The sequence below is a fragment of the Amia ocellicauda genome, chromosome 12 (genome assembly GCF_036373705.1).
Source record: "Amia ocellicauda isolate fAmiCal2 chromosome 12, fAmiCal2.hap1, whole genome shotgun sequence".
NCBI classification, from domain to species: Eukaryota; Metazoa; Chordata; class Actinopteri; order Amiiformes; family Amiidae; genus Amia; species Amia ocellicauda.
The window spans coordinates 13242786-13259332 of NC_089861.1; the positions used below are offsets into that span (position 1 = coordinate 13242786).

At 39.7% G+C, this 16547-nt stretch overlaps 1 protein-coding gene across 1 annotated transcript; it reads left to right on the forward strand.

The window, feature by feature from the left end:
• The first annotated feature begins 2027 nt into the window (after positions 1-2027).
• On the forward strand, positions 2028-15134 carry elmod2 (ELMO/CED-12 domain containing 2). Its single transcript, XM_066718384.1, has 9 exons — positions 2028-2222; positions 2938-3082; positions 8419-8447; positions 8729-8826; positions 9480-9609; positions 11420-11553; positions 12876-12944; positions 13689-13822; positions 14290-15134. Exons 2-9 carry the CDS (start codon positions 2938-2940, stop codon positions 14445-14447), a joined length of 897 nt encoding a protein of 298 aa, XP_066574481.1. The 5' UTR covers positions 2028-2222; the 3' UTR covers positions 14448-15134.
• The last annotated feature ends 1413 nt before the right edge of the window (positions 15135-16547 follow it).

Below are 16547 nucleotides of genomic sequence, written 5' to 3' on the forward strand. Positions count from 1 at the left end.
TCTGTTTCAGACATTGTGCATCAGCTTCAGTACCTTTGCTATGATAACACATTGACACATATTCATTATGATATTATTTATTACTGTTCTCTAGCATTACTGCATTACCATGCACACATATTCTCTTATATTCACATTCTGCATTAAAGTAGGCCTGGTATTACCATTTTAACATTTTAACAATATTGACATTTGTCATACAAGCAATGACATATATTTTCTAAATGTACACTGTACATAAAACTCTATACTAATAAATAAGTAAAGTCTACATGGAAAAATTGAATAAGTAGGTCAGACAGCAGTCCAGGAAGCAGGCTAATGTTCTTTTTTCGTTAGTGTGAAACTGTTTAAACAGGGTGGGAAGTTGTCTCCACCAGCTGGTCAATATGGGAGATGTCACCTAACAGTTCTTATTTATTTCTACAGTCATCCATTTCATTTGTAATAACTGCCTCCTCTAGTATGTGGTAATAGTGAGACAGAACCTTACCCCACAGATGCAGGGCACAAGGCACGGAACACCATAGAAGTGATGCCAGTCCATCACCGTGCAGCACACAACACTCACACAACTTCAGGGCAATTAAGAGTAGCCAATCAACCTAAGCAGCATGTCATTGGCAGGAAATCAGAGCACCTGGCAAAAACTCAAAGGGCCACAGGGAGAACATGCAAACTCCACAAGGACAGACACACAAGGCGGGAATCAAAGCTGGGTCCCAGGAGCTGGGAGGTTGCAGTGATAACAACTGCTCCACCATGCTAACCTACAGACATTCAATTGCATATACTTAATACGTTTTTTTAAGTCTGGTATCTCAGGTGAGAATAAAATATATAATAAATCTGAAAATATATATATATATATATATATATATATATATATATATATATATATATATATATATATATATATATATATATATATAAGCAAATATAGTAAAGAGTTTAGAGATTCAAATTGGATTCACCAAATTATTATTGGGCCCTAAATGGTGGAACGCTGTTCCCACTGAAGTCAAAACAGTAGAGTCCTTGACCTCATTCTGGCGCTTACTCAAGACACATCTTTTCAGACAGTACTTATAATATTAGTCCTTTTAATGCCCGTTAGATAGCACTTCAGAGTTTCATTATGATTCTTGCGTTTTTTATTGTTTTCCTCCTTGCTCCCTTTCCCATAGCCCTTGACTCTGACCCTACATCTTGACAGCAGTTAGCTTTTACTGTCCAGGATGTATGACCTCACTTACTGTACTTGCCTGTGTAAATTGGAAGGTGTAAAATGTATTATATTTTGAATTGCTATGTTTTATGTAAATTGAATTTGTAATGATTGATGCCTTAACTGTATTTTTGCTCTTTGTTTTGCGCTTATGTTGTAAGTCACCCTGGATAAGGGTGTATGCCAAGAAATAATAATAATAATAATAATAATAATAATAATAATATCACAACACTTGAAATTATAATATTGTTTATGAATAAATACATGTCATGAATAAATAACGCTCACTCCCTTTGATTGAGCAAAAAGACCTAAATAAATAAAGGGTAAAAAATACAAAAGATTATACTGGGACAATGTACAGTAGGTTTAAATGATTATTATATATCTGTATATTTCTGTGGGTTAGATTCTTCATATAAAAAAATATTATTTGTGTAATTATTACAATTGTACAGACTTTTAACATTATTGGTCATGTGTTTGTTTCAGTAGTTGAAACCACGTTCGTGTATTTATTATATATATTGTATTTATAGAGGCTCATTGGGAATAAGAAACTGATACAGAAAGACATTTTCTAGATGACAGTCTCTCAAGTCACACCATGAAATGAAAAAGCAACGGGAGAAACCATGGTCGCAGTCTTGCCGTGCAATTTCCGCATGTGTGCACAGATGTCCTCTGATCCTATTGGCTGAGCAGCGCAGACGCGCGCAGAACTGCGGAAATGTGCGCGACACGCATGTGTGTTTTCGCTGCGTCATCTCGACTGTCCGCGCATGCGTCGTTTTAGTTTTGTTTCCGGGGCTTTTAACGACACCACTGTTTGCACACATCATACACAGTGAATGAACTGAGGTAGCTGGCAGTGGACACGTCTTACGTGTAATAATTGGGATTTAATCGCATCGTTTGCTGGTTGTTTTACTATTTGTCTTCAGTTGGCAAAGGATATTGCTTTGGCTGGCATTGCACACAGTTTCATACGGTAACTATACGATTTTGCCACGTGATAATCTATAATAACAACATTACAGTATATTATTATTATTGCTGTTTGAATATGCCTTAAAGCTTCCCCTTAACTGTGACTTTTCCTTACTTGTCTGTGAAATGTCTGTGTAAAACGGTGCTTTTCAAGAACCTGATGCTCCTTCCTCCCCGGTTGACAATAATAATACTTTCTTAATAAGAATGTAGTGTCTATACTTGTATTGAAATATATTGATATCATTGATATCATTTAAATCTGCGAATCATCGAATTTAAAACGTGCGTTACTGGCCAGTTTAAGATGGTGCTTTGTTGTATTGATATTAGATACCCTAAACAGGGACTGAGATACCTACTAATTAAGTTCAAATGTCATTAATTTTCTGGGTAACTGTGCTACACTTGTGTCATAGCTATTGAGTATTAGTTATCACGTCCATTGGTTGGTACTGGCAGTGTGACAATATACAAACCTACACATTAGTACATTTTTATTGTTTTCCCTTTAAAAAGTGCTATAACAGCAATATTCAGCTCTTAAAAACTACATTTATTCTGGACCCTATCGAACGTGATTTTGTATTGTTTTGTGTGTGTATCATCTTAAGATTTCAATTTATAAATGGACAGTTCATAAATAATGAACAATCTTATAAATAAATAAACAGTGGAAATTAATGGTAACGTTTCACACCTTTCCCCTTTTTCAGATGTTCACCTACATTTGGCAGTATCTTTACACGTCTTTCTTGAGATTTTGGCTGAAGTGGTTTATCAGGCAGATAACAGGGAAATGTGAGCTGCAGCGGATCTGTGATGGATATGATCAAGGAGCAACCAGGACCTTAAAAACAGGTATCATGGACAGACTTCAGTGTTGAAGTTAATTCAAACTGGAATTGAAATTGACCAGTTTGCAAAGTATTGCCATGTCTATGTATTTACACCATTATTGATGTGAAAATCAAATCATATTGTGTTCCATGTGCTAAAGTGCTACAAAGGAATGTTTATGCAGATAGTGTAATAATTATGAAAGAACAAGAACAAATGGTTATTTAATTTATTTTTTTATTTTGTGTGATCCAACTGCTAAAGGAGATGTTGTTTTTCGAATGGTATATTATGGAGGCTTTCACCTGGTTACATCACTCTATAATCCATACATGTGTAAATCAAACTTTATCTTTGCAGCCTACAAATCACTGTAAAACCAATTCTGTGGGTTACACATCTCTGTTGAAGATCTACTTTTAAAACTTTAAACTGAAGCTCTAGGCTTAAACACAATCAAAAATATGAACACATTAATTAATCAAATCATTTGAAGATTGCTAGTTTAGATCTGGAGGAGGGGGGTTTATACAGCTTGTGGCAAGGCTGTGCCAGGGAGCTGGGGTTTGTGTAAATATTTTGTTTATTTATGTAAGCCTGGGAGTTTAGTTGTAGATCATTATTATTATTATTTCTATTTCTTCCTTTATTTTTGATATTTTGTTAATAAACAAGCCCGGTTGTTTTTTGCACTGACCCTCTGGTATGGACCGTTATTATTCTCCACCTACACCAGTGCCTTGCCACAGACTATCCCTTTTGTAGTGGGGGTATCAAAAACAACCCCACATTTGGTGGCAGCGGTGGGATTTGCTGACCAAGGAGACATTGGAGTTACGTGAGAAGCGTTACCTTACCAGAAGTGCCGCTATGCCACCCAAGAGCCTGATGGGGGTGCCACATCCTGTGGCACGCAGCCAGGCTTCCCTGGAGGAAGAGGAAACTTATGAAGAGGAGGAGCAAATCATGGAGGGAGCTATGGGCAGTGTGGTGGAGAAGGAGCCAGTGCGACGAGTGGGAACGTCGCATGGTGAGTTGGCAGCACTCTATGAGCTAGTCCACAAGTCCATGAGGTCCCAGGAGAAGCTGGCCTATCAGCAGGAGCAGCGATGGAGAAGTGTTCAGGTTCAACTGAACCAGGTCTGTGATGAGATGGAGGAGAGGCAAGGGCAGACCCTCAGAGGATGGCAGCAGCAGGCAAGGGAGCTAACAGTGGAGGCCCCACCAGCTCCTGAATCAATGCCAGCAGCTATCTGCTGGTGTTAACCCCTGGATGCGAGCAGCAGTTCCCAAACTTGAAGATGGGGATGACATAGAACAACATTTAACTACTTTTGAGAGGCTCGCTACTGCCTATAGGTGGCCGAGGGCAGAGTGGGTGGTGCATCTGGTGCCCTTTCTCACCGGTAAGGCCCGCAGTGCCTATGTAGCCATGGATATGATCGTGTTAGGGAAGCCATCTTGATTAAATATGAAATTAATGAAGAAGTATACCGCCAAAGGTTCTGTGAGCCCGATACTCAGCTAGAGGAGACTCCCCGTGAACTTTACAATTGTCTTAAGGACTTGTATCAGAAATGGCTAAAACCAGCAGGAAAAACAGTGGAGCAGGTTGGAGAGGTTTTGATTTTGGAGCAGTTTCTCTGCACTCGATCTCATGAAGTGAGAGTTTGGGTAAAAGAGCACAGCCCACAGACTGGCCAGCAAGCTGCTGAGCTGGTGGAGTCACTCCTCTCTGCTTGTCGGGTTCCGAAGAACTTCCGCTATGAGAGGATCTCCAAACCATCTCTGAATAGGGGTAAGTCTGAGGGGTTTGGTGGGGGAAGTGGTCCTGTAGGTGAGGGAAGTAGAAATAATCGTAGACTTCCAGAACGACAACTTGATTCCAGGATGTTTAGAGCCAGACCCCTACAGGCAGAACAGAGCAAGGGCTACCTATATGTTATTTTTGTGGAAAGGAGGGCCACATTAAGCCAGAATGTCCTGCCCTTAAGGCCAAAGGCACCAGTTTATGTTGTGTTCCCCGTCCAGCCACCCATGGGGAGGAAACCCGGGAGGTTCTGGGTAGGATGCAGATTGTACCCGTCACGGTCAATGATATACCCGCCACAGCCTTGTTAGACACCGGTAGTACCCAGACGTTAGTGCAGCCCTACTTGGTAGAGAGTCTGGGCCAGAGAGGGGTAGGGAGTTTAAAGGTGTGGTGTGTTAATGGAGATGAGCATGAGTAACCCACAGCTGAGGTGTATTTAATGGTGCAGGGACAGACCAGTGGGGGTGGTTAAGGGCCTAAGCCATCCCGTGGTGTTGGGGCAAGATGTGTTGGTCCTCCCAGAGCTGGTGCAGGCTCGTAAGCCTGTTAATATGGTAGTGACCAGATTCCAAGCTATACAGCCGGTTAAGCAGGCTCCAAGTCAGTCATCCCAGCAGCAGTTTCTTCAGGTTATGCCCTTTAGCCAGAGTGAGATTCCCTGTGATTATGAGTCTAGGGATAGATCAATGAAGAGCCGGAGTCAGAGGCGGAAAGAGAGGCTACTGGGTACAGTCAGGGCTGGGAAAGAGTTAGTTCTCCGCGAGCCTGATCCAGTGCAGTCAGAAGGGGATGGTTGGTGGAAGGTACCAGGAGATCTAGGCCGGCTACAGAAAAATGACCCCACTTTAAAAAAATGCATTCAGTAAAGTCACTGAGATAGATGGTGGGAAGACTGATGTAGCCCCCACTTTGTCTGGGGAGAGTTATGTAGTGAGGGAAGGGTTGTTATATCATAAGCCAGAGGGGGGTGCTCCAGAGCAGCTTGTAGTGCCCCATAGTTTGAGAACAAAAGTATTGTATTTGAGCCATAGCATTCCCTGGGCAGGTCACTTGGGAAGTGTTAAGACCTTAGACTGCATTGTTAATCGCTTTTATTGGCCAGGGTTATACACCGATGTGCAGGAGTATTGTAAGACCTGCCCTGAGTATCAGTTGACCAGTCAGAAAAGGGTTTGGCAGTTTCCTCTACAACTGATGCCTATTATTACTGTTCCTTTCTCTCATATAGGCATGGATATTGTAGGCCCTTTAGAGAGGAGTCAGTGTGGTCATAGGTTCATTTTAGTGCTCTGTGACTATGCAACACATTACCCAGAGGCCTTCCCACTCCATAGGATAACTGCCAGGGCAATGGCATATTTCTTGTGTAGGGATTCCTCAGGAGATAGACAGGAAAGCTGTGCCCTGATCTGTAACTAAGACCCTTCATCAGGTTTATAATCTGTTAGGCATTAGGGGTATCAGGACCACTCCCTACCACCCGCAGACATATGGCCTTGTGGAGCATTATAATCAGACATTAGAGACCATGCTGAGGAAGTATGTGGCTGCGAATGGCAAGGACTGGGACCGATGGCTTCCTTACCTGTTGTTTGTCTACCGAGAGGACCCTCAAGCCTCCACTGGGTATTCCTCCTTTTGAACTTCTCAATGTGAGGCCAGTGAGGGGACCCCTTGATGTTCTCCGTGAAGCCTGGGAGAAGCTTCTGGGCCAACCACAGTTCTGCACTATGTACTGCAAATGAGGGAAAAGATGGAGGGGATGTCGGAGTTGGTACGGGAAAACATGGAGAAGGCCCAGCGGCAACAAAAGGACTGGTTTGTTAAAAAAGCTAATCCTAGAGTCTTCCTGCCAGGACAGGAGGTGTTGTTGCTTCTGCCTACCACTGAAAATAAATTGTTAGCCCAATGGCATGGACCCTATAAAGTCCTAAGGAAGATGGGGCCTGCCACTTATGAAATTGAGATGTTAGAGCGTAGGAAGCCTATGCAGACTTTCCATGTTAATCTCCTCAAGGCATGGAAGGCACGGGAGCTGCCTGTCAGTCAACAGCTTTTTGTTCGTGCTGTCAAAGAAGAGGAAGACCAGACTGAGCAGTTCTTCCCTTCTAATGCTCAAAGCACTGCTGTCAACCTTGACCTCTCGCATCTTAATGTACAGCAGCTGGCTGATCTTGTGGCCATCTTCCCACCAGACCTGTTTCATGACAAGCCTGGTTATACGCCCTTAGTGGCACATAACATCCCCCTCAAGATCCGACTCCTGTAAGGCAGAGGATGTATCGGATTCCAGAACGCCTCCTCCCAGTCCTTAAGAAAGAGTTGGAGATCATGAAGTCCCTCGGGGTCATTGAAAGGCCACACACTGAGTGGAGTAACCCTATTGTCCTGGTTCCCAAGAAGGATGGGAGTATTAGGTTTTGTATTGATTTTAGAAAGGCGTCAAAGTGGGACTGGGAATTAACCTATCGGCCTGGAAAGCTGAACACCGTGGCAGACTTCCTGTCTCGTCATCCAGACGTCGAGTCTTCAGGGGGAAGGGAAATGTGAAAAGGTTCATTTGTACCTTTTTCACTATCCTGTGTCCTATATTTATCATTGTAGCTCACGTTTACCGGCTTTGCGGTGTTGTTCGCTCATACCTGTTGCGATTTGTAATGAAACATGAATGCAGTCTGTTGGAGTAGAATTTATATATTTTATCTCTATCATTAAATTTATATCTGTGCTGCAGGATGTTTTGGAGTATTTAAACTTGTGTAAACTTACAGAGTGGGAGGGGGCATTGATGTCTTTCGGCAGCGTCCCTTTGTTGTGCTTCCTGGAGTGTGGGTGGGGGTGTGGGTGGGGGCGCACGCCGTGCCGCGAGCCTGCTTATCAGGGTGCGCGCTATTGCGCGCCACTGTATGTATTGGCGTCTGATGCTGTTATTACTGGAGGGGTGGGAGTATTTGCACCCTGAATGATATAATCTTAGGAGAGAACTGTGATGTCTCTAGTATGTAATATATTTATGTTGGAGACTCTCTATACATAAGAATCTACTGGACTGTCAAACTCTTTGATTTAATGGCTTATTTTCTTAACTGGCTACCCCTGTATCCACCAGCTTTAGTGGTGTATGGCCCGATTAGGGTAGGGCTGTGGGGAACTATTTAAATGGCTAGTTTAGATCTGGAGGAGGGGGGTTTATACAGCTTGTGGCGAGGCTGTGACAGGGAGCTGGGGTTTGTGTAAATATTTCGTTTATTTATGTAAGCCTGGGAGTTTAGTTGTGGATCATTATTATTATTATTATTTCTATTTCTATTTCTTTATTTTTTATATTTTGTTAATAAACAAGCCTGGTTGTTTTTTGCACTGACCCTCTGGTATGGATCGTTATTATTCTCCACCTACACCTACTATCCCTTTTTGATTGGGATATCAAAAACAACCCCACACTTATAATTAACAAAAAAAGTATTCTATAAGTAACTTTTTTTTTTAGTTCCAGTGTATATCTTTTTTGGTTCTTACATTTCTGTCTTTAATGTCATTACAGAATACTCTCTGGAAGCCTCAAAAAGCCAGGTAAGAAAGGCACCAAGGTTAAATAAAATCCTATATGAGCACTGTATTAATCCTGTTCTGATTAAATACTAATATTTAAAGAATTAAAACAAGGAGCTGCCTCTTAATTGGTGTTACTACCATTGTGCTGGTAGTAACCCATCTCTTAATGCCTTCACTAGATGTTTCCTAGCCTTTATCACCCCCAGTACGCCTGGTGTGAACAGCACTGGCTTATGCAGTGGAAGAAGCACTTCTGATGTTAATGGAGTAGTGATCCTCTGCATTCTTTGCTCTCTCAGGTCTTAAGGAGTGCAGTGACTGTGGAAGAAGATGAGGTGGAGAAGTGCGTCAAAGATATAATGAAGGAAAAAAATGTTAGTGAACAGAAGGATCCAAAGTAAGTTTGAAAATGTTAACAGGTGCAGATTACATCTTCCTAAAAAATCTTGCAGTTGTTGTTCTACTGCCTGGGATTTAAAGAACGATTGGGATCTCCTAGTTCACTCCAGTTTGAAAACACAGCAAAAAAGATGCTCTTTGATTACAAATACAGACACAGTTTAGGTTCTACTCTAATGAAAGATGTAATAGTCCCCTTAGTGTAAGGTTTAACACACAAGTCTCCAAGTCTAAACTCCAAAACTACACTATCTTGTCATTGTTCATGCATGTTGTTTGGGTGAAGTGAAATACCCATTCCCAAATACTCAGAATTCTCAAGTTGAATATTTTGGCTGCAAATATAATTATCGATATGTATTAGTGGCAATTAAACAGAATGCATAACGAAGCTAAACATCAAAAATCGTGATGATGAATTACATGTGTTTCCTGTGTTTATATTTCAGAATTTATTTGCTCAGATGTATGTGCCCTGAAAATATTTACTAAGAAATACAATGGACTCTGATTGTGACTGTGAAAAATAATGAATGCATATTATTATACTTTCTGTAAAGTATACTTTACACTGAACAAAAACAAAATTGACATTTGGTAAACTTGAAGAAGGAAGATTAAACTCCTGTTTCTTTACTGTTCCTATTCTAGATTTAAGATGAATCTGCATGTTTGTTTACTTCAAATATCTGGTTACAAGAAGCTGTATGTAGCTGTAGAAGATCTCCGAAAACAAACATTCAATTCTGAAATGAAGGAGCATGAAAACATGCTTTTAAAGGTAGGGGTCTGTTCATTGGACTACTTTACAGATGTAATCTTTAAATCAACGCAGTCAAGTATTTTGTGCACTCACAAAATAAGTCAAGTGATGAGCAACATCACTAGGCATTTACACAAAACCACAATTAATTATATCCTATAATCCTGTTATTTTGTGAATTGTATCCACACTCTGCAATTTTAACTACACATTTCCACTGTCTTGTATTCAAATTGAGAAATCAATCATCTTTTTCAGTACAGTAGTAACACTAGTAGTAACACACGGATGGGCTACAACAGCAGAAGACCCCACTGGGTACCACTCATCTCCACTACAAATAGGAAAAAGAGGCTACAATTTGCACAAGCTCACCAAAATTGGACAGTTGAAGACTGGAAAAATGTTGCCTGGTCTGATGAGTCTCGATTTCTGTTGAGACATTCAGATGAGAGTCAGAATTTGGCATAAACAGAATGAGAACATGCATCCATCATGCCTTGTTACCACTGTGCAGGCTGGTGGTGGTGGTGTAATGGTGTGGGGGATGTTTTCTTGGCACACTTTAGGCCCCTTAGTGCCAATTGGGCATCGTTTAAATGCCACGGCCTACCTGAGCATTGTTTCTGACCATGTCCATCCCTTTATGACCACCATGTACCCATCCTCTGATGGCTACTTCCAACAGGATAATGCACCATGTCACAAAGGTCGAATCATTTCAAATTGGTTTCTTGAACATGACAATGAGTTCACTGTACTAAACTGGCCCCCACAGTCACCAGATCTCAACCCAATAGAGCATCTTTGGGATGTGGTGGAACGGGAGCTTCGTGCCCTGGATGTGCATCCCACAAATCTCCATCAACTGCAAGATGCTATCCTATCAATATGGGCCAACATTTCTAAAGAATGCTTTCAGCACCTTGTTGAATCAATGCCACGTAGAATTAAGGCAGTTCTGAAGGCGAAAGGGGGTCAAACACAGTATTAGTATGGTGTTCCTAATAATCCTTTAGGTGAGTGTATATGATGATTGCTGTTGCAATAACAACTTTAAATATAAAATATATATGTGTAACTGTTATTACTATGACCAAAACCTATTTTTTGCATTGTTTTTAATGCAATATAGGCCATTTAAAAAAATAATGATACATTCCTATTCTATGTGTCACACCAAAGGACAAAAAAACAATTACACGCCCTACAGGGAAGTATAGATGGTGATTTAAATTATATTTCTAAGAGATTGACTTATCTTCATGCATGTGCAGGGGGTCCTCCTAAGACATGCTGACTTCCTGTTGTCCAACATTAAGTGCAGTTTAAATGCTTGAATTTCTTGGCAGATTAACTGTCACACCATAGGACATTGATTTTGGTGACAACTTTTTTTTTTTAGATAAAAAAGTGGAAATTTATATTTGTTTTAATGGTGTGATATACTAGCATAGGAAACCCCTGCAGAATCAGTTTAGGAGCCTTAAATTGCATTTTCCATGCATGCAAGATTGAGTTTATTCAGAGTTTTTATAACTGCACACCTCCGGGGACAGTCACACCACAGGACATTTTGAGTATTTGGAGTGAAAAAAATCAAATATGAAATAATCCTTCTTTACTAAAAATCATTGTATAAGTTAGTCCATAGTAAGTAGTTTTATGGAATATAAAATTAAATATGTCAACATTTTATCGTGTATCACTTATGTTGCTACGACATGAAAATGGCTGCGTCTTGTCTTTTGCCCATTACTGAATTTGTTTTTCGTTATCATTTCTAATTGTGACCGTTTTTGTGTGTCTTTGTAATTATCTTTGACAGTTATGGAATTTGTTGATGCCCACAGTGAGGCTGGAATCCAGGGTCACTAAGCAGTGGGGAGATATTGGTTTCCAAGGAGATGACCCTAAAACTGACTTCAGAGGAATGGGCATGCTGGGCTTGTCCAATCTTGTGTGAGTTTGTGTGCTGTATGCTAATGAAATGCTCTGAAATGAAGACATGAAGCTGGTATTGTTTTTTTGGTATTTCATTAAAATCAAAAAACGAATCGGCTGAACTATTGGTTGCAATCATTTTATATTGTTACTAAATTTTAGATTTATTTGAATTCTAACTGAGGTACACAATTAAATCTAAGCAAACAATTCCAGCCTGATCTGTATAAACTGTCATAGTATGTAAAAAAAAAAAAAAAAAAAAAATCCTTCTTTAAAACAAGCCAATTGATATTATTAGCAAAACAATACTCAAGTGTATATGAACGGATTAATGGTGTATGTGAAGTGAGCTTACCGCTTCTTCCTTGCTGTTAATTAAGCATTGAGCATTTAAGTAATGTCTGCAAATGGATTGAACACAAGAACCTATGACTTAATGCCAGACCATATTGATCCCTGAAAAGGCTTTGTCCTTGGTGTGTTAAGTGCATCTGACGTCTATGGGAAATAATTTATTTCAAAACATAAGTAGCAAAGTTAGAAATAATTGCAGTGTTTCAGTGCACTTATTAGAGACAAAAATAAACTGGCATTTTGCACTGATCCTTATGCTGATGCAGTGATGCACAGATATTTCTGTCAGTACCCAGTTTGCCTATAGCAAGTTTTAGCTTGGAAAGTGTATGATATACAGATTTGAGCAGCTAGAGCTCATGCCAGCCTCTCCACCCTGCCTAACACGACATGCCAATAATAATCTCCCCCGATGAGCACTGCCAGTTCAGAATCTTATTTACTTCCTTCTTGTTACGTATTGTAACATAACTGATTTAGGGGCCCAGACTGGAGTCAGTGTTGTGCGAACTATATTTGAGCCTCCTTTGATGTACATGGCACAAGAGAGGATTCACTTCCATCTATCTAGTCATAGATTGTGAAGTGTTGTCTTCATACTGCCGTACATGTGTGTTGAAGGAAAAGTGGGGGGAGAGGGTTAGGCAAACTGACAACACTGAAATGTAGAGCCTGCAAAATTATTAAAGGGGCGCCATCCTCAACAACCAGGGTGATGTAGAGGCCATCTAATCTGGTCAGGATCCAGCCAGCCACAAGACCCAGACAGGTCATACATACTTGAAGAGCGAGGTAGCACAGAAAATGGTGTCTGTCTACCACAGGATGAGCAATGACTGCCTACTGAAGAGGATGCGGCATGGGGGAACACAGAATGCTAACAAATGTCTGAACTCTGTCATATGGTCAAGGGGCCCCAAGATGGTGTTTGTTGTGGTGTGTTCATTTTTATAGAATATATTTATTTCCTTTTCTTTTTCCAGATTCTTTAGTGAGAATCACACTGAAGTTGCACGGCAGGTCCTGTCTCACTCAAATCATCCAAAACTGGGGTAAGATACTTAAAAGTAGTCTTTTGTACATTATAGATTGATTATAATTGTCATTGTTATTAAAGGGTACAGATATTAGGCAGACCTTTCAGACGAAGTGCTAGGGACCAGTTTGTCAAGATTCCACAATATGCTGTATGCTTTAGCTATTGAAGGACAAATTGAAGCTTGAAACTAACGGGAATCCAGTATTTATCAAGGTTGAAGACTGAATTTAGACTAATTCTTCCAAGTACATTTTTCTGCCTATTTTCTGTTATTTTGTTAACCCAAAGAAAGGTTTAAACAGTAGATCTTGTCGCTGTTTTTAAACTTGATTTTCTTGAGCCAAAATCTGCTTCAGCGTCTTCTGTACTGAATTGCTCTGTGTTGGAATGAAGGCTCCATTATCAGGGCCGAGTGCTGCAAATTGAAGAGGCTAATGGTTTTCTTGAGCAATGCTGTAACTGTACAAAAGTTGGGAAACTTGGCAGATAAGATATTGCCTGATGTAATTTATGAGTTCAACAGCAGGATTGAAATTTGATCTAATATGTTTTCAGCTAGTGTTTTTTATTATTTGTATGTATTTACCTTAGGAACAGTATTACTTGCATAATAAAAACAAGGCATTGCTTGCACCACTGTCAGTCCAGCCAATACATTGAAAGGGATAGTAGTAATACTGAAGTGGAATTTCGTAAGAGGATCCTGATGAACAAGGTGTAATTTTTCTCCTCTGTAATTTTTCTTATTATGTTTCAGGTATTCCTATGCTATAGTTGGAATAAATCTTACAGAGATGGCATACAGTTTGCTTAAGAGTGGAGCTCTCAAGACCCATTTCTACAATGTGGTTTCTGGAAATCCTCAGATGGAGCACTTTCATCAAGTATACTGTGAGTACTGATCTACACTAGGAGGCAGCAATGTTTCTCTCAGTTTTACCTGGAAACCTGCTGAAGTTTCCAACCTGCAGTTAGTTAATCTAATGGAAACGAAACACAAGCCAAACCCACAGTCGCTGCTCCTCCCATAAGAGGGGATGAACTTCACAATGGCCTGGTTTTACAAAAAAGCTCTGGGACTAGTCCGGCATGGCATGGCATGGCATGGCACGACACGGAGCTTAAGCCAGTGGACCCGAGGCATAAGTGTTTGTCCACTGTTCTATTTTTAAATGTATCAACTGGGAAACTGACCGCTTGCTGTTTTAGTTGTTCTTAAAGGAAAGTGAGAAATGCGTGCAGAATTAACTGTTATAGGTGGGGAATGTTGTATTTAGATTATTGTTCTAATGACGTACATTTTTCAGACAGCTGAAAGATTTTAACTAATATATATATATATATATTTTTTTCCACAGGTTACCTTGTGTATGAGTTTGATAAATTTTGGTTTAAGGAGGAGCCTCAAAGCATCATGGAGTTTAATCACTACAGAGAGAAGTTTCATGAGAAGGTGAAAAGACTCTTGTTGGAACCAGATGTGGCCCTCTCCATAACTTTGGATGCTAAACAGTAACCAGTAATGGTTTATTGGAAACCTGATTTGTAGATAACCTTTTGAATATTAATTGTATAAAATAATACTACCCTTTCCTTTTAATTTAAAGCCCCTCAGACCTTTTTATAACAGTATTTATAAGTGCGCAATATTACACAAAAAAATGTATGTACTACATAGACTGTAGATAATTGACAATCACATCGGTGTTTACAATGATTTTCTTGAAACTGAATCAAAAACAAGTTATTTTAGTAGTGATAAATGTTATGGGCTTACAGCATAAAAAAAATAAACTGCACACCTGGGAGGCTGATGATTGTGTTTGGTCACAAATTAAAAGTAGAAGAAATATTCTTGATCCAGTTATCTTTGTTGAAAATTGTCACTGTTTATTAGAGGACTGATTATTTTGCAATGCCCAATTATAATTCTTCTCAGGAAGTTTATAGTTATGTACACATAGCCTTGCCATTTTATGTTTCATGTTCTAATTTTTCTTGGCAATCAAGATTTTTGCTGCTTGTCTCACTAGTGTTTCACATTATTAACTGATTAGTCATAGTGTCATACAAAACCAGCATTTGTGCACTAGGAGGCTTTTTTAAACCTATATATCTCTATAACCATACCGGATTTATCCTTTACAATTGTGTAATTTCCATTTTACAAAATACAATAAAACCAGTCCCGACGCCTTAAGTACCACCTTGCAAAAAAGTGTATGCATTTAAACATCAACTTAATATAATTAAATATTAGTTCAGTATTCCAGAGAGGGTAGGCTTCTTGTGTCAGTCCCCAGCATGACTAACCTCTCCTTGCCTTTCACTATCAGTTAAAATAAAAAGTGAAACTCTTTACTCCACGACTGGCATCTTGGCATGGTGCATTATAGGTCATTTATAGTTTGGTTTTCCAGGCAATATAATTGATTCATATATTTGTATTCTGCTCTTAAAGACTGTTACTTTGTACCCTTTTTTATAGGAACTTGTGATGGTTGTAATGAAAATAATTAGCTTTGCATTCTTTATTTTATCTGGGGTGCCAGATATAGGCTACTCTATTATAACAACGTAGAGTAAATCTTCCCCAGCACATCTCCAGCGGATTTTGAGAATAGTGGGCAGCTCACACTTGACGACCAGCTTTCACTGAATTTGTCTTTTGCGTCATGAAGGAGTGCACACTACACGATCACTTAAGTACAGGGGGTCACACGCTTAACGACTGATCTGAAATCCTTTGTGGGGATCTCCGACACAGCCACAAAACTCCCCAAATCTCGTGGAAACGTGGGTGATCCATCCAGAGAAAAAGTAAACAAACATGGACCTGGGCACTACAAGCTCGCTGCTTTTGCTGTTTGTGTTCGTCTGTGCGGACAAACAAAAATAGCATAGCAAAAAGAGAATGTGGGTGAAGACTGCTGCGAGAGTTGGAGGTGATTAACAGTCACAGGCTATATTCATCCCACAGAATGATCATTGTATTGTAGGTATCCATATTTTGCTCAGACCTGTGTCAGTTACAGATACTAATTAGTATTTGTATTTGAAAATATAATTTTCCCTGTATTAGACTACTTTTAAATAACCTGCCCTGAAACAACCATTGTTATTTGAGGTATTTGAATAAATACGTATGAAAATCAAATAACCTTGTCTTGTTTATTCTTCCTGTTTTTTTTTTTTTTTTTCCTTCTTCTTCATTCAACTCTCATTGGTTGCTGCCGGTCTCCATGTGATGCTGATCACTAGGGCTGTAACGATTAGTCGACTTATTCGACTATAAAAATCCGTCGAGTTTTATTTCAGCCGTCGAATAGTCATTTAGGTATATATTTTGCCCCTATCTTAGTCGTTCGTATAAATATCCTTGATCTTAGCCCATTAGTGTAATATTATCGTTGGCCCTTATTCTAAAGCACCGGTAGGTGGCAGTAATGCATCACTTGGTTTGTCATCCACCTGTATGCTCCTCATTTTAAAAATGTCTGAATCTGCAGGGCCCAATCAGCCTACCGCTCGTAATAAAACTCGGGCAAAAGCATCAAAAGTATGGGAATATTTTAAACAGAAAGATAATGATAAAAGTACGGTGCTTTGTGGCCTG